This window comes from Miscanthus floridulus, chromosome 11 (assembly GCF_019320115.1).
Source record: "Miscanthus floridulus cultivar M001 chromosome 11, ASM1932011v1, whole genome shotgun sequence".
Lineage (NCBI taxonomy): Eukaryota > Viridiplantae > Streptophyta > Magnoliopsida > Poales > Poaceae > Miscanthus > Miscanthus floridulus.
Genome location: NC_089590.1, coordinates 77,063,729 through 77,089,004, shown reverse-complemented (window position 1 = coordinate 77,089,004; position 25,276 = coordinate 77,063,729). Strand labels below are relative to the sequence as shown.

The 25,276-nt window shown below is 44.4% G+C and overlaps 3 protein-coding genes across 3 annotated transcripts; 1 reads left to right on the top strand and 2 right to left on the bottom strand.

Annotated features, from left to right (window-relative positions):
* Positions 1-669: 669 nt before the first annotated feature.
* On the bottom strand, positions 670-3,366 carry LOC136493476 (subtilisin-like protease 1). The gene has a single exon (XM_066489564.1). It carries the CDS (start codon positions 3,298-3,300, stop codon positions 931-933), a length of 2,370 nt encoding a protein of 789 aa, XP_066345661.1. The 5' UTR covers positions 3,301-3,366; the 3' UTR covers positions 670-930.
* Positions 3,367-7,637: 4,271 nt separating this feature from the next.
* On the top strand, positions 7,638-8,336 carry LOC136494387 (uncharacterized). The gene has a single exon (XM_066490556.1). It carries the CDS (start codon positions 7,729-7,731, stop codon positions 8,080-8,082), a length of 354 nt encoding a protein of 117 aa, XP_066346653.1. The 5' UTR covers positions 7,638-7,728; the 3' UTR covers positions 8,083-8,336.
* A 1,813-nt stretch (positions 8,337-10,149) lies between these two features.
* On the bottom strand, positions 10,150-12,204 carry LOC136492246 (zinc finger BED domain-containing protein RICESLEEPER 1-like). The gene is made up of 3 exons (XM_066488329.1): positions 11,623-12,204; positions 11,502-11,513; positions 10,150-11,436 (listed from the first exon to the last, which is right to left on the bottom strand). The coding sequence occupies exons 1-3, from the start codon at positions 12,202-12,204 to the stop codon at positions 10,150-10,152; spliced, it is 1,881 nt and encodes a 626-aa protein (XP_066344426.1).
* Between the last annotated feature and the right edge of the window lie 13,072 nt (positions 12,205-25,276).

The following is a 25,276-nucleotide window of genomic DNA, read 5'->3' as shown; positions in this document are numbered from 1 at the left end:
AAAAAATAAAATCAAAATGCCAAATAGTGTTAATAAATTATCTATTACTGCCACCACATAAAAGTTTTAACCTAAAATACCCATAGAATACATATTTCTCTATGCTAGTATTAAAGAAACATAAAGCACCACCTCATTCATATGTAATGCTTTTAAGAGTTTAAAATTGACTTAAACATGTTTTAAGTTGAAATTCCGATGATATTAATAATAATTGGAAACATAATTCAATACAAAATGTCAAAAACAAAACATTGAAAACCAAAAAAGTTAAAGATCCCATACAAGAGAATAACGGGTCTATCCATATCGTGGAAAATACAAGTGCTAACCTAAAAAAAACAATACAAATTATTCTCTCTTATATAGTCTTGTTCTTGGTAGATGCATATAGGTAGTCAGGTTAGTGTCCCCGCACAAAGTCACAACAGTGGAAGAGAATGACTCGTCAAGTGGTAACCGAGTTTAAATTGCGTATCCTAGCGGTTGTTTAAAATGAACAGAATCAAAAGAGAAGACGTGTTCAATTAGTTGTGTTATAATCAAAATCGGAAAAACCATAATTGGTAAATGAGGATACATTTGGTTTTCGTACCAGGCTTTTCCCCATAGCTTGAGTCCAGCGTTAGTCGTGCAATAAAATAAGAATTAATCTACATTGCTAATGGTAGAACCACAACGTTTAACAGTGTCAAGAGATCTACATTGTTAAACTTGTAAATTCGTCAGCTATTTTTAATAAAAAAATATATAAAAATAATGAGGTAATTATGTACTCACTTCCACCAAGGGAAGGATTTGCTCTGCATCTGCATGCCTAATTTAGTCTACCGAATCAAAAGTGAATGAATCACATCGATCTCAAACGCTAGCTCATATGGCCAACTACCAATCGTTACCATGTAGGCATTTGCCAGCTGCTATGGAGAGTTAGGGTTTGCGTGTCGCCGGCGCGGGCGGGAGGGCTCCGGTAGTGACGTGGATCGGGCTGCGCACGACGTACTTGCCGGAGACCCACTTCATCTCCCCCTCGACAGGGCCGGTAAGCGCCTGGCCGTTGGCCGACTTGATTGTGACCGAGTAGTTCAAGACCTCTTCCAGCGCCTTGAAAGTCAGCTTCGTCGGGTTCACCTCCACTGTCACCGACGCCGGCACGTTCACTTCCACGGCGTACGTCGAGCTGGCGGCGCCGACGTTCGTGACGGAGCGGTTGGCCGTCGCAGTGAAGGGCGACTGGTCGAGGATGACGGAGATGGACGGGTAGTTGAGGTCGTCCTGCTCGAGCCTTGACAGGTTGGCGCACGACACCGGCGGCTCCGGGTAGATGATCGTGTTCACCTTGTCGTCCGTGTAGTTGAGCCCGCACAGGTACGGCACGTAGCCCTTGGCCGTCATGTTGTACACGAGGCCAGGGTCCATGGCCCTCTTCGGGTTCACGTGGCCGGCGCCGAGGGCGAGCAAGGTCGCCGGCCTGCCGTTGACGTCCAAGATCGGCTTCCGGAGGTTGTCGGTAGGCTCCGCCGTCGTCATCAGCGCCGACTTGATGACCGCGGGCGACCAATTCGGGTGCGCGTGCTTGATCAGCGCGGCGATGCCACTGAGGTGCGGCGCGGCCATGGACGTGCCGGACTTGATGTCGAACCTGGGCACCGGCGCGTTGCGCAGCTGGTCCACGTCCTCGATCGAGGGGACGCCGGCGAGGATGTTCACCCCGGGACCGATGAGGTCGGGTTTCAGAATCCCACGGCTCCTCCTGTTCGGGCCCCGCGATGAGAAGGGCGCGACCATCGGCGACTTTGGGGTGTTGAACGCTGCTCCTTTGAAGACGAACGTCGCCGTCGCGTCCCGCGTTTTCTTGAGGTAAGCCTTGATCTTCTGCCCCGCCGCGTTAGGGACTTGCACCGTCGGGATGGCGTGCGGCCTCGGGATGATTACCGGACCGAACACCTCCGGGTTGACCATGATCATTCCGGCCGCGCCGATGCTCTTTAGCATCCTGGCCTTCGCGGTGCTGACATCACCGCCGGCTTCGCAGATGATGATCTTTCCGGTGACGTTTTCTGCCTTCAACACGTTCCCGTTGAGGCACTGGCCATCGGACATGTCGCGCACCAACGGGAGCAGGCCGCCCATGGTGGTGTTGGGGTCGTTGAGTGACTCGCCGTCAAGCTCCACGTTATCCCCAAGCTTTACGGAGGCCAAGAATCTCCTGTCGGTGGTGCTGGCGCCCACGGTGAGCAGCCACGGCGCCTCGTTGACGAGGGTCGCGGGGGCCGGGCCGGTGTTGCCCGCCGCTGCGCAGATGAACACGCCGTTCAGGATCGCCGTGTACCCGCCGAGCGAGACGGGATCGTCCGAGAAGTCGATGGCATCCTCGTGGCCAAGCGACAGCGACAGGATGTCGACGCCGTCCTCGATGGCGTCGTCCACCGCAGCCAGTATGTCGTCCCGATCGCAGCCCTTATCCTGGTAGCACACCTGGTAGAAGGCGATGTGCGCGCGTGGGGCCATGCCGGTCGCCGTGCCGAGCCCGTTGCCGAAGACGCTGGCGTTGGGCACGAACGCGCCGGCCGCCGTGCTGGAGGTGTGCGTGCCGTGCTGCCCCTCGCTGATCGGGAGCACCGGGTCGCGGAGGCCCTTCCACTTCCACTTGGCCGACTCGAAGTAGGAGCGCGCGCCGATGAGCTTGTTGTTGCACACCGTCTTGTTGAAGTCGCACCGGCCCTTCCACTTGGCCGGCGGCGGCTGCATCCCGGCCCCGTCGAACGACGGGTGCCCGGCGTAGATGCCGTCGTCGAGGATCCCGATGATGACGCCCTCGCCCATGTTGCTTGTGTTCCACAGGCCGCCGCCCCGGCTGCCGCCCATGAGCCCGAGCATCTGCGGCGTGCGCGTGGTCAGGAGGTGGAACGTCTGCTCGGGGAGGGCTCGGTCGAACCACTCCATCTTGGACATCTTCTCCAGCTCCTCCGGCGTCATGCGGGCGGCGAAGCCGTTGACGACGCTGCGGTAGGAGTAGATGAGCCGGGTCATGGCGGACGGGTCCGCTTCCAGGGCCTCCTTGGCAGTGTCGCACACCGACGACAGGAGCGACGCGTGCCAGCTTGACACGTTCTTGTGCAGATTCTTATCGTACTCGTACTTGCTGCGCACGATGACGAGGTAGTTTTTGTGCTCGCCGTGGTCATTGTGGCTCGCGACCGGGGTGACCGCCGCCGGAGATAGGAGGAGGAGCACGGCCGCGGCAGCGTGGAGACCGAGACACGGTAGCGTGCACCTTCTGTGGATCGGATTGTCCATGGGAGTGGCGGAACGAAATGGGAGACGGTAGTACGAGGTACGCTACATGCGTAAGAGAGGTTTCTTCTTGTGATCTAAAAATGGCTAAAGCGTCCTGTGGTCAAGTGGTGAGGTGGCTTAAAATAGGAAATGGATGCAAAGATTTCTGTATGCTTGGTCATGACCACACAAATTCTTGCGGACGAAATATATATATATATATATATATATATATATATATATATATATATATATATATATATATATATATATATATATATATATATATATATATATATAGAGGACGAGGCTAAATGTACCTGGGTGCATCCCGTGAAGCGAGTGCACCCGACACGCGAGCGTGAGCGGCGAGCGCGAGGTAAGTCCACGCTCCTGCATGCAAAACTAAATGGAGACAACCAACTACGTGATGCCACCTAACTGCTCAACCCACCCACCAGAAAGCATGCATGCAGGGAATCTTTTGTTGATTCGAAACGAAAAAATGTGATATCTTTTAAACCATATATCCGATTTTAGTTCTGTTTGAAGTAGGTTGTTGAAAAAAAATATGCTTAACAAAATAAGATTCATGAAGGCTGTATTTGATGAAGTTTTTTTTTCAAATACGTAATTGCAATATGTTGTACTATGAGTAATGAGTTGCAAGCACTTCTACAACACAATTGCAACTTGGTTGTAGCGTATTTAGCACTGGTTGCAATGAAGGTTGTATTTGATGAAGTTTTTTTTTCAAATACGTAATTGCAATATGTTGTACTATGAGTTGCAAGCACTTCTACAACACAATTGCAACTTGGCTGTAGCGTATTTAGCACTGGTTGCAATGAAGGTTGTATTTGATGAAGTTTTTTTTTTCAAATACGTAATTGCAATATGTTATACTATGAGTTGCAAGCACTTCTACAACACAATTGCAACTTGGTTGTAGCGTATTTAGCACTGGTTGCAATGAAGACTGTATTTGATAAAGTTTTTTTTTAAATACGTAATTGCAATATGATGTACTATGAGTTACAAGCACTTCTACAACACAATTGCAACTTGGGTATTTAGCACTGGTTACCATGAAGGTTGTATTTGATGAAGTTTTTTTTAAATACGTAATTGCAATATGTTATACTATGAGTTGCAAGTACTTCTACAACACAATTGCAACTTGGCTGTAGCGTATTTAGCACTGGTTGCAATGAAGACTGTATTTGATGAAGTTTTTTTTTTAATACGTAATTGCAATATGATGTACTATGAGTTACAAGCACTTCTACAACACAATTGCAACTTGGCTGTAGCGTATTTAGCGTTGGTTGCAATGAATGTTGTATTTGATGAAGTTTTTTTTCAAATACAGTTGCTACTCAGATATGATTGCAACTCAGAATTGCAACTTGACGTGATTATAGTGACCAGATGCATATAATACACAGAGTTATAACTAGTTGCAATTAGGTGGTAGACAGAGTTGTAATCGGTAGTACATTGACATGCAACTCGTTTAAAGGATAAAAAAATATATCTATATTGGATCTAGTTTTGCTTAGAATATTTTATTAAATCGGATGCAACAAACGGTTTGTCACTCGGGGTTACGGTTTAGGAGAAAATTTGTTTTAAAGATTCGAAGCAACAAAAAATTCTATGCATGCATGTATTCGCTTGGGCGCGCTGGTTGCTCCAAGTTGGTGCGCCCGCCAGCCTGGGTGCATTCTATATACAGGATGTATCCGGGTGTACTATATATATATATATATATATATATATATATATATATATATATATATATATATATATATAGGCTATTCAGTAGCCGGCTACAAAAATAAGTTATTCTGTAGCCACCTCCATTTACCATAATTTTATACACTAATTTACGATAATGTTAATACATATTTACGATAGTTGGGTTACTATAACACATGGAGATATTTACCGTAACGTTATAATAAACCACTTAGTAAATTAACATAGTAATTATCGTAACTCAAAGTGGCTACATAATAAGTTATTTTGTAGCCAGCTACAGGATAGTAGTTCTATATATATATATATATATATATATATATATATATATATGTGTGTGTGTGTGTGTGTGTGTGTGTGTGTGTGTGTGTGTGTGTGTGTGACCTGGGTAACATTGCGTTTTCTTTGTGAGCTCTACCACATCACGCAAGACTGTCAAATTGAGTGTATATATATGCCACCAGATAATTCCCATCAAGTAAACCAATAAAACTTCATAAAAGTCACAAAAGCACACCATAAAGTACAAATAGTTCCATAATATAATATAGTCTAAAACCTTACCACCAATTTCATCTTCATGCGGAAACAACACACTATAGTGCTTTTATCATCTCTTTGTCGACCTTCATAAAGTACCGCCCAGTCTATGCCGACAACTTCATGGTCAGTGCTTGCCACTTCATGTTCTACTTAAGTGTGACCCTTCCATTCGGAGCATCCATATAAAACTTTGAAGCGTGTAGCCTACAACTGAGACCGAGATTTTACTGGCTTAGCTCATTTTACAAAAATATAAATGCATAAACTCCATATGATTTTCATGTAAGAACTGGTTAAATGCCCTTGTATATATTGTTACAGGTAAAAATGTGATATGGTAATAATGAGGCGACAATCAATCTCGCTCGTCCATTACCACCCTCCACCCAGCAGTCGTTTTGTGTCTAATAACATTGAAGGGAACTCGTAATTTTGATGGCATTGAAGGAAAGGGTATAGATTTGGATGCCAATAAAGGAATTTTCTTTTAAAACTAAGTTATGCCATGACTTGCTAGAGCAAAATCACTAGAACTTACTCTCTCCGTTCCAAATTATAAGAAGTTTTGGCTTTTCTAGATACATTGTTTTCACTATGTATCTAGACATAGTGTAAATCTAAGTGCGTAGTAAAAGTTATGAATCTAGAAAAGCCGAACGGATTGAGTAGTCAAGTGCAAAGACACCAAAGGATTTTTTTTTTTTTGAAACAGAAATTCAATTCCATTACTGCACGCTCGACAGCAACAAAGTTCATGATACAATCTTTTTTTTTTGGTAGAATACAATGTGGGGGACATCCTACCTAAAAGAAGTGGTGGGAGGTGCCGGTTGTATAAACTGCAGGGTGATGAAAGGAGACTGTAGCATTGAGTTATATATGTGGTGCCTTAGTCTCAAAAAAGATATAATTTAAAGTCCGGTTCAAGTTAAACTATTAAGTTTGACTAAATTTATTAAGAATAATATTTTTTATATAACTACAAAAAGGTATAGTATGAAAAATATATTCTATAGCAAATCTAGTGATACTTGTTTTCTAATATTTTTTTTATATACCTTTAGTTAAATATGAATTTTTTGACTAATAGCAAACAGAGATAGTCATTGGTAATCGGTATTACGTTCAAATGGGTAGAGACAACCGCGTACGTTCTAGGCAGAACATATTAAGTGGCAGAACTATTCAAATTTGTACGGACCACATGATACCAGATCGACTAGTAGGAGTGGTATGTCACATTTGTCCCATCTCTGAACGGGATCTTCCGCAAACCGAAGCTCGCGATCTGCAATGCTCAGATGCAAAATTTACCCGCAAAATCGAAGTAACAAAACCGGCTGATCTGTTCTTACTTAAAGCACAAAAATTTGTATGATGTATCTATTTCGTTGCTGGCGATTGAGTGATCATAGGCAATCATCATCGGCTGTCAAAAAATTCCAACATTCGAGTATACTAGGGTACCGTTTAGATGGCAAAACTTTTGGCGAAATGCCATTGTAACACTTTCGTTGTTATTTGACAATTAGTGTCCAATTATAGTCTAATTAGACTTAAAAGATTCGTCTCGTGAATTTTGTCTAAACTGTGTAATTAGTTTTATTTTTTATTTATATTTAATGCTTCATGCATGCGTCTAAAAATTCGATGTGATGAAAAATCTTAAAAAATTTGACATTTTGGAGTGGAAGTAAACAGGGCCTCGTATTGATTTCAAGCGCAATTCGAGCCCATGCAGGACAGCAGACGCCTAGGAGGAGGCTCGTAGAAGCGAGCAACATCTCTTGCTTGCACTCCGGATCTGAAAAGTCGTGCCCCCGCCGTGGGACTGCGCCAGCCCCAAGTCCCCACGTCAGCCGAGATCCCCGCTGGCACGACTGAACATGCCGACGAGGCCGGGGAGCGCATGATCTCATCACGCACGGCGCCCGCTGCGCCTCCCCATCTCCGCCGTCCGCCTCGCATCCCACGGCTCCCGCCTCCGACCGCGCTCTCCCATCCGCCTCATCTGCCAATCGACCAGCTACACACAGTCACACACATCACTTGCCAAAGCCAGTTGCGCCTTGCGCGCGCGCTCTTCTCCCTCTATCTGCTTTGCGTGCAGAGGGAGGACCGGAGGAGCTGCGCTGCGCTGCACAGATGTGGGCGCCGGGCTCGCCGGGGAGGCTGCCGGCGCTGGAGGAGTGCGGCGAGGACGTGGACGCCTACCACGGGACGATGGCCTCCTGCTGGGGCAGCTTCGGCGCCGCCGCGCTGTGGCGCAGGCTCCGGCAGCGTCTCAGCCTCGTGCGGCTCCGGCGGCGGCGCGGCCGCTCCCTCCTCGGCGCCGGAGGGCTCAACTACGACCCGCTCAGCTACGCGCAGAACTTCGACGACGGCTGCCTGCAGCTGGAGGAGCGCGAGCCGGACTTCAGCGCCAGGTTCGCGCCCGCGCGCTACGCCGCCGGCTCCTCGCCGCCCACGGCCGCGGCGCGTGGCGTCGCGGCCGCTTGACGGCGGGCATACTGCACCTAGTTGCTTTTACCACGTACCGCTCGCGGTCAGTGCTCGCCGCTCGCCGCGCGCCTTTGGAAGAGTGGCAATTAAACTGGTAATTGCTCCACACGTCTTTTAGTTGATAAATGTACATACATGGCACACGCCGTCGACTCGCATGGATCATGGATGGATGTAATTAAGTAGGTTCGCTATAGCGTAATCGAGCTCGATCAGACGAAAATAAATTTCTTGCCGATTTGCTGCCTTCAGCCGCAGCGCTCTTGCAGTTGCAGAGTTGAAGGATTCTTGAAGTTTTGATGTGTTTATGTACACTTGTGATTCAGCTGGGCTTCGGCACAGCAATTGCTGTTCTGAATAAGCCTAAATGGTTCTCGTTCTTCCCGTTCGTTTGTCTTATAAGTCGTGCTTTTTCAATCAACGAATAGTCCTTTTAGTTCATAGTTTCGCCCTAACACATCCCATTTTTGCCAAATCTTCAGATTTGCGTGGTGCTACACATTGAACTGTGACGCTTTGATGCAGCTGAGACTGCGCCTGTAGGCTGTAGCTGTCATGCTACTAGTGTCTCCACTACGCTGAATACTCCCTGAAAGTTGTGTCACTGTACTGATGCTATCATGGAATTAAGGCCCCGTTTAGATACGAAAATTTTTGGCTTTTGGCTACTATAGTATTTTCGTTTGTATTTGACAAAAATTATTCAATTATGGACTATTTAGGCTTAAAAGATTCATCTCGTCAATTACGGACAAACTGTGCAATTAGTTATTCTTTTTATCTACATTTAATGCTTCATGCATGTGCCGCAAAATTTGATGTGACAGAGAATCTTGAAAAATTTTGGATTTTAGGTGGGATCTAAACAGGGCCTAACTTGTCCTGTCTTAGTCGAATTATTAGAGGACGAATTTCAAGATTTGGGTGTCTGCTTCTGTTTACAAAAGCCAAGGAAACGAGCTAGAGAGAGATATGCGCACTTATTGAGGGTAGAGTGTTTGCTACAAATTCCGGGATAGCTTTTAGGTTGGAATATTCTTGCAAAAATCCATCGGTGCAGCTTATAGCTTGAACCTGATGACGAGCCTGTTGGCTAATTCTGCTGGCACGTCAACACGCAACTTGAGTAAGAAAATATCTTGCTCACCAAAGGCACCAACACAGACAAAAGGCTCCTGGTGGTCTATGTGTTAAGTACTGCTCCGATATCCAACGTATTTATTTATTCAAAAGAGAGAGAGAAAAATTCTACACCAGTCATTGTATCTGCTGTTTTTTTTATTGAACTAAATTACTAGTATACTTGGCCATCGGGCCCAGGCACGGGCCAGGCATGGCCCGGAGGATGTCGGACCGGCACGGCACGCCGTGCCTCCCGTGCCGTGCCGCTACGGGCCTTTGTGCCTTGCCATCAGCCCAAGCACGGGCCTGTGGGCCTAAATCCGTGCCGGGCCAGCCTGCTAGGCACGGCCAAATCATCAGGCTGTGCCAGCCCGAGGCCCGTAGGTTCAAAACACATCGAAAAATTCATCTCAACAAGAAGTATTCAAATTTGAAGTATTTTTTTCCCCAGAAGAGCTTTAAACCAAAACCAAAACCATCCACATAGAGAACAAGAGGAAATTAAAAGGATAACTGAGCTGTGTGCAATGCTGCCTCATTAAAAATCTTTCTGGGTAAAACTCACCCTTGTGAGAAACCCCAGAAAGAGAAAAAGAGTGCAGCACAGCTCTTATAAGTCTTAAACATGTTCAAAGGTTTACATGATACATCACAGATTCACAGATACAGATTATAATCAAGTCTCAGGCTCTCAGCTCACCTCTCAAGTCTCACACTATCACTGTCTCAATCTCAACTGTCAATTCAAGAACCACCAGATACAGAAGCCACAGATGCAGATGTGCTAGTAGAAGGAGCCCCAGAAGTAGATGCATCTTCATCAAGATAGAGATGCTCGAAGGAGTCTACCAGTTCTTGGTTGTCAACATCATGCTGCAGTCTTCTTTTATCCAGCTCCCAATCTTTTATGCAAGCAAGCATCTCCACATGTTCAGGCAATAGTCAACGGCGCCGCTCCTCAAGTATTCTTCCTGTCAAGCTGAAACAAGATTCTGAAGACACTGCTGAAACAGGAACTGACATAATATCTCTAGCCATGATAGAAAGCACTGGATATGTTAGCTTATGGTCACGCCACCAAAGAAGTAGATCAAAGTCATCCTCATATGCAGTGACATTGTCACTGTCTAGATATGTAGATAGCTCACAAGCAGCAGCAGAAGTAGATAAAGAAGGACTAGGAGCAGAGGCAGGGGAAGGTCCAACAACACCAGATGCTCCAGGGCCTCTAAAAATTCTTCCCCATGCCTGCTTCCTCTTACCTGTGATGCTTGCAGGTTGTGCAGCCCTTCTTTGAGACCTAGCTGCACCAAACTTTTCTTCATACTTGTTAAACAACTTGAAAATTTTAGTTTTCACAATACCATAATAAGAACTGTAGTCAAAACTAGTTTTTTGTTGCATTATGGTAAGAACATTAAATAAACCTCTCATTTTACCTTTAGGATCAAGAATGAATGCAAATGAATACAGCAGAGGTATGTTCTTCCAGTATTTTAGGTATTTAAGCTTCATAGGATAGACAATAGAAAACAGATTCTGATCCTTTGAACTTTTATGCAAACGAGTTATAATATCTAGCAGATGGTGCAGAATAAGTGGACTAGTTGGATAGTAAACACCAGAAAGAGTGACTGTGGAGTCATAAAAAACCTCCAGGAATTCAAGTATTTTATCAGCAATATACCAGTGACTTGCAGTTAACAACGTTGAGCCATAGTTAGAATTAATGAACACAGAAAAAACATCCTTATATGAAAGCAGGTGTTTAAGCATAAGATATGTAGCATTCCATCTAACATCCATATCCAAACCAAACTTTCTAGGTCTAACACCCTTAGCAATGCAAAAGTTCTTGAACAAAGCAATCCTTTGATTAGATGAATTCAAAAGGTTAATAGCAGTTCTGAAATCCTCAGTGTAAGGTTTGAACCTTTTTAAGCCAGATTTTATTATCAGATTAATAATATGGCAAGCACAACGTTGATGCACAAGATGATACTTAACCTTATTAGGATCTGAAGGTGTAGGTGCAGGTTTAGAACCCATATAACCAGCAAACATAGGTGTCAATGTTTTCATAGCCTTAGCATTAGAAGAAGCATTGTCAAGAGTAATAGAGAACAGCTTGTCAAGCAAACCAAATTCTTCAATCACACAAGCAACTTTTTCTGCAATATTCTCACCAGTATGTTTTACCTCAATCAAGCAGAGACCAATTACCTTTTTCTACAACTCCCAGTCAGCAGTCACATAATGAGCAACAACACTGATATAGTCTTCCTTTGCATTACCAGACCAAATGTCTGATGTTAGACCAACAGAAGAAGCACCAGACAACACACAATTCTTAATTATATTACGTCATTCATTAAAAAGTTTGCCAAGATCTATAGTGGTGGTCTGTCTAGAGACCTTAACAAACCTAGGATTATGAGCTCTAACAATGTATTCTTCCCAAGCATCAGTCTCACCAATTCCTAAAGGCAGATCAAGCTTAGCAATCAAACGACATAATTCAGATCTAGCAACTTTAGGTTTATAATCCCAGTTATAAACAGAACCATCAGGATTGTATGAAAGCCTAGATTGAACCCTAGCACGTTGATCAGTTTTAATCCTACATGATTTTTGGTGCCTTTTTAAGTGACTAGTGCCAGCAGCAGATCTAGCAGACAAGGTAGATTTGCACATCTTACAAACAACCTTGGTGCAAATACTAGAACCATTAATAACCTCATAGATCTCCTCAAAATCAGCCCAGACAGGCGATTTGTGCTTACTATTGTTACATGTACCAGCAACCAAAGGAGCAGAGCCATTAGAGTTCGCAGTCACCATCGCTCCTTCGCCACCGTCCGCATCCACATCGATCGGAGCAGCAGAGCCATCCCCAAGATCGATATCGAACAACACAGCAGCGTCGGCTCGAGTGTCGTCGTTGTTCTCGCCCTCTAGGGCTAGGCCAACCGGCAGGAGGCCATCCTCGTCGGCCATGGCCGCCTCTCCAGCCCCGTTCCTCAACGGTGCGGGTGGGCGCCTTGCTCGCTCTAAGACACAGCTAGAAGACGATGCATAAGCTACCGACCTACGAAACATTAGAAGAAAGAAGAAATCAGAAGCATACATTGAAAGAAAAAGAAGAAATTAGAATATGGTTAGGGTTAGGGTTAGGGTTAGGGTTAGGGATTCACCTACGTAGCCGGAGCCTGGTGCCGGAGAAGACAACGAGAGAGAAGACGACACTCAGTCAGCAACGATGGCGGACGGCGGAGGAGGGACAAATAGAGACAACCAACTCACATAATCAACAAGATCTAGAGAGGAGATAGGGAGAGGGAGAAGGGAGAGGCGGAGAGGGAATAGGGAGGGGATCAGGTAGGAGGAGTAGAGAGCTACTCGCCGGCGGCAGGCGGATCATCGAGGTCACCTCACTGGAGTCGAGGAGGACGGAGACCGTGAGACCTGAGAGCGAGGCGAGGCGAGGAAATGAGCAAGGGTTTGGGGTGTGAGAGCCGCCACGGCCATGGCGTGCGCTTATATATGAGGAGGGGGGAGGCATCGAGGTCACCTCACCGGAGTCAGGGAGGACAGAGACAAGACCGTGAGGGCAAGAGCCAAGAGCGAGGTGAGGCAAGAGAGACGAGAGCAAGGCAAGAGAGACGAGAAATGAGCTAGGGTTCAGGGTGTGAGAGCCGTCATGGCCGTGGCGTGCAGCTTATATATGAGGAGCGGGGGGAGGCGGGGGCGGGGGCGGTTGGGCCGAGCAGTGCGCTGGGCCGCGGAGAGGCTGGGAGCGGGAGGGGAGGAGGCTAGGAGGGGGAGGGCCGAAGGGGGGTGGCTGGTGAAAGGTCCTAATGGCTAGAGGGGGGATGAATAGCCTAATAAAAATTTCTACAACAACACTTAACAAAAGGTTAGACAATTATGAGGCGAAGCAAGTGTTGCGCTAGCCTACTCAAAAAGCAAGCCACCTACCACAATTCTAGTTTAGATAGTGTCGATTCACACAAGAGGTATGACACTACCCTATGTTAGTGTGCTCTCAAAGGCTAACTAAAGAGCCACACCAACCAAGCAATGCAAGCTCTCACAACTAGTTACACTAAAGAGCTTGTCAACTAGTTTGCGATAATATAAAGAGAGTGATCAAGATAGTTATACCATCGTGTCGAGGAATGAACCAATCAATCACAAGGATGGATAACGATGAAGATCAATCACCTCATAATCAAAGGATGAACACAATGATTTTTACCAAGGTTCACTTGCTTGCTGGCAAGCTACTCCTCGTTGTGGCGATTCACTCACTTGGAGGTTCACACGCTAATTGGCTTCACATGCTAAGCCCTTAATAGGGTGCCGCACAACCAACATAAGATGAGGATCACACAAGCCACGAACAATCCACTAGAGTACCTTTTGGCGCTCCATCGAGGAAAGGTCAAGAACCCCTCACAATCACCATGATCGAAGCTGGAGACAATCACCACCCTCCGCTCAACGATCCTCGCTGCTCCAAGCTGTCTAGGTGGCGGCAACCACCAAGAGTAACAAGCGAAATCCACAGCGAAACACGAACACCAATTGCCTCTAGATGCAAACACTCAAGCAATGCACTTGGATTCTCTTCCAATCTCACAAAGATGTTTAATCTATGATGGAAATGAGTGGGAGGGCTTTGGCTATACTCACAAGGTTGCTATGTCAATGGAAATGGTCAAAGATGTAAGCTATAGCTGGCCATGGGGCTTAAATAGAAGCCCCCATGAAATATAGCCGTTATACCTCTTCACTGGGCAACACGTGGACTGACCGGATGCTCCGGTCAGTTGACCGAACGCTGAGCCCCCGGCGTCCGGTCACTTGTAGTCAGCCATGTGTCTGGCTCCAATGGTCATCTGCCTTGACCGATCGGACGCTCCGATTAGTTGACCGGATGCTGGACCCTCAGCGTCCGATCGTTTCCAGTAAGGGTCCAAAACCGATTTTTATCGACCGGACGTGTCCGGTCAAGTTTGACCGAACACAGCCCAGCGTCCGGTGCATAACCCTAAGCACTGTGTAGACCGACCACTTGATCGGACATAGCCTTTCAGCGTCCGGTCAATAGACCGACGCCAGCATCTCACTGTTATACATGACTGGACGCGTCGGTCCCTCAGAGGTCCAGCGTCCGGTCACTGTATAACCAGCGATACTAACTCATTTTTACTTCTAACTTCTCCACCCTTGCTCAAATGTGCTAACCACCAAGTGTATCACCTTGTGCACATGTGTTAGCATATTTCCATAAATTTTTCAAGGGTGTTAGCATTCCACTAGATCCTAAATGCATATGCAATGAGTTAGAGCATCTAGTGGCACTTTGATAGCCGCATTCCGATACGAGTTTCACCCCTCTTAATAGTACGGCTATCAAACCTAAATGTAATCATACTCTCTAAGTGTCTTGATCACCAAAACAAAATAGCTCCTACAAATTATACCTTTGCCTTGAGCTTTTTGTTTTTCTCTTTCTTCTTTTCAAGCTTAAGCCCTTGATCATCGCCATGCCATCACCATTGTCATGTTATGATCTTCATTGGCTTCTCCACTTGAAGTGTGCTACCTATCTTATGATCATTTGATAAATTAGGTTAGCACTTAGGGTTTCATCAATTCACCAAAACCAAACTAGAGCTTTCAATCTCCCCCTTTTTGGTAATTGATGACAACCCTTATATAAAGATATGAATTAAAATTCAATTGAATTCATGTTACTTGTCCAAGCATATTTACCATTTATAAAAGAATATGGACAGGTTTCATGAACCCCAAATGGTAGCAATTGCTCCCCCTACATATGTGCTAAGAGTTTGGATTGTAGCTTGCACATATGCTTATATAGGAAATATAGGAGTCAATGTCTACCAAATGATGCTAAGTTATAAAAGATGGACCTTTGAAGCGTGATACCAATCGGAGTGCACCATTATACCATCCTTAGCACCATGGTTAGCTTTATATCACTTGGAAACATACTTTGAAAAGATACCACTTGTAAAAACTTACTTGGAAAAGAAAGTTATATAGTGATTTCATCTCATCATTTAATCTTACAACTATCATACACCACATAAGCATGGATATTGAAATTTAAAACTTGTGCCATGCAAGCAAAACATATGAAATGCACATTCAAATGCACCATACAAGTTCATGAGCTTGCTCCCCCTACTTGTGTGCTCAAAATTTTAGTTGATCCCTTTCCTTTTTTATATCTCTCCCCCTATTTCATATGTCAAGATATCTTTATGTTTCTTTCCCTTTTTCACTATCTTTGTTTTTCTCCTCTTTGTTTCTCTCCCCCTTATCTTTGTTTTTCTCCCCCTTTGTCATCAATGACCACAAAGGTTCTAAATATAGATAGTATTACTTGTAGGGTCGAGATTATCAATGTCAATCAATGGGGTGAGGATCATTTTCTCAAATTTGGTCCAATCTAGATTATTTGCCAAAGATATTTAACTTAGTTTGATCCAAGAACAAGCTTCTTCACTCCTCCTAATAAGGGTTATCTTGTACCATGTTGAGTTAAACACTTAGAGCTTATTTTCTAGATTAAACACTAGGTTTACAAGTCCATAAACATATCATATGCTATCACTAGATCAGGTCAAGCATAGAAGCAATAGTGATACCATATAAACATCCAATTCATTTGATTTTCATGAATGAGCCTAATGAAATAGAACCACTTGAAAGGTCCAAATAAGATTGAAAATATGACTAGATACACTAAATATGTCCTTAGCAAGGATGTATGCCATGCCAATCAACTTTTACCTTGGATTGCTCGAAGGAGAGGCATGTCATATGAGTGGGGGTGCATCAACACATATTTGAGAAATCCAATATGTTCAACTCATTCCTTAGCTTGCAAAACCTTTTCTCATCTAATGGCTTGGTGAATATATCGGCAAGTTGATCTTCGGTGCCTACACTTTCAATACAAATGTTCCCTTTTTGTTGGTGATCTCTTATGAAATGGTGGCGGACATCAATGTGCTTTGTTCTTGCATGTTGAACTAGATTGTTGGTTAACTTGATTGCACTCTCATTGTCACAAAGTAATGGCACTTTCTTAAACTTAATTCCAAAGTCATTCAAGGTGGCCTTCATCTAAAGAATTTGTGCACAATAACTACCAGCGGATATGTATTTGACTTCGGCGGTTGATAATGTAACACTATTTTGCTTCTTTGATGACCATGAAACAAGTGATCTTCCCAATAATTGATATGTGCCCAATGTGCTTTTTCTTTCAATCTTGCATCCCGCATAATCCGAGTTGGAGTAACCAACTAGCTCAATCTTTGCTCCTTTGGGATACCACAAACCAACATTTGGCGTATGTTTCAAGTACCTCAAAATCCTTTTTGTAGCCTTCAAATGACTTTCTCTTGGTGAGGCTTGAAATCTTGCACACATGCATACACTAAACATGACATCCGGCCTTGATGCGGTCACATAGAGTAGGCTTCCGATCATAAACCGATACAACTTTTGATCCACCATATTTCCACTTGCATCACTATCCAAGTTACCATTGGTTCCCATTGGTGTGCTAATGACTTTGCTATCAATCATGCCAAACTTCTTGATCATGTCCTTGATGTACTTGTCTTGACTCATAAATGTACCATTCTTTAATTGCTTGATTTGAAGACCAAGAAAGTAACTCAATTGTCCAATCATGGACATCTTAAACTCATTAGCCATCATCTTTCCAAATTCATCACAAAATTCTTGATTGGTTGATCCAAATATAATGTCATCAACATAGATTTGCAACACAAACAAGTCTTTTCCAATCTTTTTGATGAAAAGAGTGGTGTCAACCTTGCCCATTGTGAACCCTTTAGAGAGAAGGAAGTCCCTCAATCTCTCATACCATACTCTAGGTGCTTGCTTCAAGCCATACAAAGCTTTCTTCAACTTGTATATATGGTTGGGCTTCTTGTCATCTTCAAAACTGGGAGGTTGCTCAACATATACTTCTTCATTGATATAACTATTGAGAAATGCACTCTTGACATTCATTTGATATAGCTTGATGTTGTGGGCACAAGCATAGGCTAGCAAGATTCTAATTGCTTCCAATCTAGCAACCGGGGCATATGTTTCTCCAAAGTCAAGACCTTTAACTTGTGTATATCCTTGTGCTACCAATCTTGCTTTGTTCCTTACTACTATCCCATCTTAATCTTGCTTGTTTCTAAAGACCTATTTGGTTCCAATCACATTATGTCCCTTTGGTCTTTCTACTAACTCTCATACTTAATTTCTTATGAAGTTATTCAACTCTTCATGCATAGCATTCACTCAATCAACATCCTTCAAAGCTTCATCTATCTTCTTTGATTTAATAGATAACACAAATGAGAAATGCTCACAAAATGATACCAATCTTGATCTAGTTTGCACACCTCTTGAAATATCACCAATGATAGTATCCAATGGATGATCCCTTGCAATATTGGTTGGTTGGAGGATAGGAACTTGATTGCTTGCACTTGCATGATTATTGGGTTGAGATGATGTACTAGCCACTTGATCTTGTTCATTGTCATGAGAGTCACTTGCACTAGCTTGATGTGTATCATCTTGCATATATGAGTTAGAGAGCACTTGCACTTGATCATCTTCATCATCATTCACTTATCTAGGCCTCAATTCACCAATATCTATGTTCTTCATGGCATTTGAAAGTTGAATGCCTCTAACATCTTCCAAGTTCTCATTCTCTTCTTGTGAACCCTTGGTTTCATTAAATTCAACATCATGAACTTCCTCAAGAGTACCACTATCCAAATTCTAAACTCTATATGCTTTGCTTGTAGTGGAATAACCAAGTAGGAATCCTTCATCACATTTCTTATCAAACTTGCTCAATCTAGTGCCTTTCTTTAAGATGTAGCATTTGCAACCAAAGACCAAAAAATATGTAATGTTGGGCTTTCTACCATTCAAGAGCTCATATGGTGTCTTCTCTTTCAATCGGTGATAATAGAGACAGTTGCTACAATAGCAAGCCGTGTTGATAGCTTCGGCCCAAAAAGATTGACTCACATTGTACTCACTAAGCATAGACTTTGCCATATCAATAAGTGTTCTATTCTTTCTCTCAACAAGGCCATTTGATTGAGGTGTGTACTTGGCCAAGAATTGATGTCTAATTCCAAATTCATCACATAACTCATCAATTCTAATGTTCTTGAACTCACTACCATTGTCACTTCTAACTCTCTTGATGGTTGTTTCAAATTCATTGTGAATGCCTTTGACAAATGATTTGAATGTTGTAAATACATCACTTTTGTCCACTAGAAAGAATACCCATGTGTATTTAGTGTAGTCATCTACTATCATAAAGCCATATTTGTTTCCACCGATACTAGTGTATTGTGTTGGCCCAAACAAATTCATATGCAATAACTCAAATGCTTTACTAGTGCTCATCATGCTTTTCTTAGGATGGGTGTTTCCAACTTGTTTGCCGGCTTGATAAGAGCTACAAAGCTTATTCTTTTCAAACACAACATCTTTCAAACCTTTAACTAAGTCATACTTAATCAATCTATTCAATTGTTTCATTCCAATATGACCAAGCCTTCTATGCCATAACCAACCCATGCTAGACTTAGTGAACAAACATGTAGATAATTTAGCTTCACTAACATTGAAATCAACCAAGTATAGATTCTCATATCTAAAACCTTTGAAGATCAAATTACATCTACCCCAAATATGCATTTGAATCCAAGATCACACAATTGAGCCATAGATAGCAAGTTGAAATTCAAGCTCTCTATTAGCAACACATTGGATATGCTCAAGTCATTGGATATTGCAATCTTACCAAGCCCTTTGACCTTGCCTTTGCCATTGTCACCAAATGTGATACTATCATAACCATCATTGTCATTGGTGTTGATTGAGTTGAACATTCTTGCATCACCGGTCATGTGTTGAGTGCACCCACTATCAAGAACCCAATGCCTTCCTCCAGCTTTATAATTGACCTACAAAAGAAGATCAATTCTTTTTAGGTATCCAAACTTGGTTGGGTCCTTAAAGGTTAGCAACCAAGCTCTTTGGCACCCAAATGGCTTTCTTCTTTGAGCCCATCCATGGTTTGCCAATGAACTTAGCCTTCACACCATTTATACCCTTAATAAGCATATAGGAAGAATTAAGCTTAATGGAGGATATATTAGCATTTTTGCTTTTGTTGGTGCATTCATGCTCTCTATGATCAACTTGCTTGCACCTAGTGCAAAATCGACCATTGTTCTTTACAAAACTAGTCTTGTGAGGAGTAAAGGCCGCCTTGCCTTTCTTAGGGGTATAGCCCAATCTCTCTTTATAGAGAGAAGCTCTTTGGCTACCCAAGGCCATAAGCAAGCGGTCCTCACCACCATAAGCCTTAGCTAAGGTGTGAGTGAGCTTAGTAACCTCCTTCTTGAGATTCTCATTCTCAACCACTAGTGAGACATCATAAGTGAGACCGTCACCACTAGATGAGGTGGTATTGGAAATACTACAAGAAGGGTTAGTAGTAGCAACAATGATAGGCATAGATAGTGATGTATCAATTAAATCACAAGTTACACTTACATCACAAGTTTCAACATGCTTCTTTTTATCTTATTCATTAAGCAAAGTGGAATGAGCTTTTTTAAGCTTTTTGTGAGCCTTGCCAAGCTTCTCATGGGCTACCTCTAGCTTATCATGAGTTGCTTTGAGCTCATCAAGGGCTTGCTTAAGGGCTTTTACCTCCTTATTCGAGCTCTTGCATTCCCTTCTCTTAATGTCAAAGTGTTCTTTAGCATCTTCTAGCATGTCAAATAATTCATCCTTAGTAGGTTTATCATCATCACTATCACTATCATTTTCATTTTCATGTTCATTATCATCATCATGTTCTTCATCACTTTTATCATCACAAGTTTGTACCTTAGTGGCCTTAGCCATGAAGCATGATGAAGAGTCGAAGAGAGAAGACTTTTTATTGATGGCAATGCTTGCTAGAACCTTCTTCTTGGTGGTCTTGTGATCATCACTATCATCATCATCATCATCATCACTTAAGGAAGCATCACTATCCCAAGTGACCACATATGAACCACCCTTCTTCTTGAAGGCCATCTTGTCCTTCTTCTCTTTCTTTTCCTTCTTGTCCTTCTTCTTGTTCTTTTTGTTGTCATCATCATTGTTGCTATTGTATAGACATTGAGCAACAAGATGATCTTTGCTTCCACACTTGAAACATCTTCTTGACTCTTCCTTATTCTTGGATGAAGACTTCTTTCTTCTAGCACGATAGCCCTTCTTCACCATGAACTTGCCAAATCTCTTGATAAAGAGAGCCATCTTCTCATCATCATTATCATCCCATGAATCATCTTCTTCACTTGATGTTTCTTGCTTGGCTTTGCCTTTGGATGATGTGGCTTTGAATGCCACACTCTTCTTCTTCTCATCCTTCTTCTCATCTTTCTTCTCCTTCTTTTCTTCCTTCTCATCATCATCTCTATATGTGTCATCAGTCATTATATCTCCCAACACTTGGTTTGGTGTCATGGTGTCTAAACCACTCCTCACTAGAATAGTGACCAATGTGCCAAATCTTGAAGGCAAGCATCTCAAGAACTTGTGGGAGAAGTCCTTTTCCTTCACCTCTTCTCTAGATGCTTTGAGATCATTGACAAGCACTTGAAGCCTATGAAACATCTCTGACACACTCTCATCCTCCTTTATCTTGAAGCTTACAAACTTTTCTTTGAGGATATATGCCTTTGCACCCTTCATAGCTTGAGTGCCCTCAAATGATTCTTCCAACTTCTTCCAAGCTTCATGTGCCATCTCAATATTCTTGATTTGCTCAAATGTTGTTTCATCAATTGCATCATGAATGGCACTTAGAGCAATGTCAATATTTTGGAGAAGCACTTCTTCGGTGGCGGTGGGATTCTCTGAATCACCAATCTCAATTTTGGTTTCTACCACCTTCCACACCTTTCTATTGATTAACTTAATGTGTGTTGTCATCTTTGACTTCCAATAAGGATAATTTGTGCCATCAAATTAGGGTGGCTTCTTGGTGTTGTTGATTTGAGCCATTTTAACACCGAAGGTTGTTAAGCCTCAAATAATGGTGACCTCGGCTCTGATACCACTTGAAAGGTCCTAATGGCTAGAGGGGGGTGAATAGCCTAATAAAAATTTCTACAACAACACTTAACAAAAGGTTCGATAATTATGAGGCGAAGCAAGTGTTGTGCTAGCCTACTCAAAATGCAAGCCACCTACCACAATTCTAGTTTAGATAGTGTTGATTCACACAAGAGGTATGACACTACCCTATATTAATGTGCTCTCAAAGGCTACTAAAGAGCCACGCCAACCAAGCAATGTAAGCTCTCATAACTAGTTACACTAAAGAGCTTGTCAACTAGTTTGCGATAATGTAAAAAGAGTGATCAAGATAGTTATACCGCCGTGTCGAGGAATGAACCAATCAATCATAAGGATGGATAGCGATGAAGACCAATCACCTCGGAATCAAAGGATGAACACAATGATTTTTACCGAGGTTCACTTGCTTGCCGGCAAGCTACTCCTCGTTGTGGCAATTCACTCACTTGGAGGTTCATGTGCTAATTGGCTTCACACGCCAAGCCCTCAATAGGGTACTGCACAACCAACACAAGATGAGGATCACATAAGCCACGAACAATCCACTAGAGTACCTTTTGGCGCTCCGCCGGGGAAAAGTCAAGAACCCCTCACAATCACCATGATTGGAGCTGGAGACAATCACCACCCTCTACTCAATGATCCTCACTGCTCTAAGCCATCTAGGTGGCGGCAACCACCAAGAGTAACAAGCGAAATCCATAGCGAAACATGAACACCAAGTGCCTTTAGATGCAAACACTCAAGCAATGCACTTGGATTCTCTCCCAATCTCACAAAGATGTTTAATCTATGATGGAAATGAGTGGGAGGGCTTTGGCTATGCTCACAAGGTTGCTATGTCAATAGAAATGGCCAAAGATGTGAGCTATAGCTGGCCATGGAGCTTAAATAGAAGCCCCCACGAAATATAGCCGTTATACCCCTTCACTGGGCATCACGCGGACTGACTGGACGCTTCGGTCAGTTGACCGGACGCTGAGCCCCCAGCGTCTGGTCGCTCGTAGTCAGCCACATGTCTGGCTCCAACGGTCATCTGCCTTGACCGATCGGACGCTCCAGTCAGTTGACTGGACGCTGGACCCTCAGCATCTGGTCGTTTCCAGTAAGGGTCCAAAACTGATTTTTATCGACCGGACGCGTCCGGTCAAGCTTGACCGGACATAGCCAAGCGTCCGATGCATAACCCTAAGCACTGTGTAGACCGACCACTTGACTAGACACAACCTTTCAGCATCCGGTTAATAGACCAACGCTAGCATCTCACTGTTATACATGACCGGACGCGCCGGTCCCTCAGAGGTCCAGCATCCGGTCACTTTATAACCAGCGACACTAACTTATTTTTACTTCTAACTTCTCCACCCTTGCTCAAATGTGCTAACCACCAAGTGTATCACCTTGTGCACATGTGTTAGCATATTTTCAAGGGTGTTAGCATTCCACTAGATCCTAAATGCATATACAATGAGTTAGAGCATCTAGTGGCACTTTGATAACCGCATTCCAATACGAGTTTCACCCCTCTTAATAGTATGGCTATCAAACCTAAATATGATCACACTCTCTAAGTGTTTTGATCACCAAAACAAAATAGCTCCTACAAATTATACCTTTGCCTTGAGCTTTTTGTTTTTCTCTTTCTTCTTTTCAAGCTTAAGCCCTTGATCATCGCCATGCCATCACCATTGTCATGTTATGATCTTCATTGGCTTCTCCACTTGAAGTATGCTACCTATCTTATGATCACTTGATAAATTAGGTTAGCACTTAGGGTTTCATCAATTCGCCAAAACCAAACTAGAGCTTTTAGCCGGGCCGCTGTCGGGCCATGTCGTGCTGGCCCATGGGCCTAAGCAGCGGCCCAGGCATGGCAGGGCCCGCATGTCTTCGGGCCGTGCCGTGCTCGTGTCGGGCTAAAAAAATAGGCTTCGTGTCATGCCGTCGTGCCTCGGGCTGCATGGCCAAGTATAATTACTAGTATGTAGGGTCTCCAAGACTCATTTTGCGGAGCATCGTCTTTGAAAGCTTTGCGTCAATATCTATAGAGATCATAACTAAAAGCGGTGCAGTGCCGTCTCCCTCTCGAGTGAAGCATTTATTATCCGGCATGTTTTAGTAGTGATTTTACCAATTCTCGTAAAATCAGAAACGTTGCCCAACGGGGTTTAATCAGAGCCGAACTCAAAATCCTCTCGCAGAGTACAAAGATAGCTCAAGTTGCCAGAACACATAGGGTATGTTTGGTTCATGTTGGAGAGCTAGCCTGGCTAGCTGCTTCGATAATGCAAGAGACTTGTGTTTAGTTTGCTAGTTACTAATCATGTTTGGTTCCTAGCTAGCTTAGGGCCCTGTTTGGGGCAGCATTTGCTTAGCTTCTGAGCCCAATAAGCAGATAATCCTACACAAACACCCTATGATCTAGGCCTGACCGTGAACGCGCTTCAGCGATCTCCAGTCGCCCGCAACGCTACTGAAATTGCGAGCTCGATCTCGCTTTTCCAAAATCACGACCGCGTTTCTCTCCTGATGCCAATCCTCCCGAGCTCTCTCTCTCTCTCTCTATGCTTGCTCTTCTCCACCGCCGCCTCCCTTCATCCCCACCGCCGCCTCTCTCTAGCCCGATCGTGGCCTCCCCATCTCACATCTCGTCACCTCCCGGTCCCTGTCGCTCCTCCTCCCTCCTGGCTCCTCCACGCTAACACTACCGCTCATCCACGCTCATGATGATGGAGATGCTGCGGAGGATGACGACGTGAGCTCCGCCAGATCCCCAGCGAGCGAAGGCCACCACGCAAGCTCCGCTAGATCCCCGGTGGCCACATCCGACCGAGCCCTTGTCGTCCACCACACGAGCTCCTTCTAGAACTCCGGCGGCCACATCCAGACGAGCTCCCGTCGGCCACCACTCGGGCCACATGCGATGGTGGTGATGCGTGTTATGTTGGCCTGCGGTGGTGGCATGCGTACGCGTGCGGTGGTGGTGGTGTGCGGCCACCACGGTCGAGTACATGCAGCCAGGGAGCTAAGCGCAGGAAGCACGCGAGCCTCGACGAGGTCAATCCCCACTATGGTTGACCTCACGGCGGCGCCTCCCGCAAAGGGGTTCCTACTAGAAAATGTTCATCCCAAAATAATCAAGCCAGCCAAACGCTCAGCTTAGATTTTACGTATCACAACTTATTAGATAATCCTACTTAGCTTATAAGCGAGACTCAGGTGAGCTAAACCAAACAGGGCCTAGATAGGATCACTTCTCCCTTTTGTGAAGGTGCGTTTTAGCTAAAATCACCTCTTCTTCACCCCTTGCTATTCTTGGTGCTCTCCTTTGCGTGCTTGTGAAGGTGGGTTCTTCATTCTGCACACACCGACAGAAGTGCGCGTGGGCCATGTGCGTCGAAGCACAGATCCAAGGACTGATGGTGCAGACAGACCGAGGGTGTAGGCCTGGTTAGAGACAAGCTCGGCAAGGGAAGGTGGGGTGGAGGTGGCGACTGGTTGGCGGAGGCGAGGTGTAGGGCAGCGTTTGGTGGGTTGGAGACGAGGTCCAGGGTGAATCTAGGGCGGTGACCGGCGTAGCGAAGGCAAACGACGCGTTGGGGTGGAGATGGAGGCGCGAGAGCGGCAAGGGTGGAGACAGAGCTCGGTGGGGGTAGAGACGAGGTGGAGGGTGGACCCTAGGGAAATCAACGGGGAGTGCCCCGTGGAAGGATCGCTTTGAATCCCGGTCCCCATCCTCACGAACATTCATGGGGAGCCTTTTCTCCCATCCCTATCCTTGCTCAGAGAATTTATCCCCTCGGGAAACACATCCCCGTTATAAAAT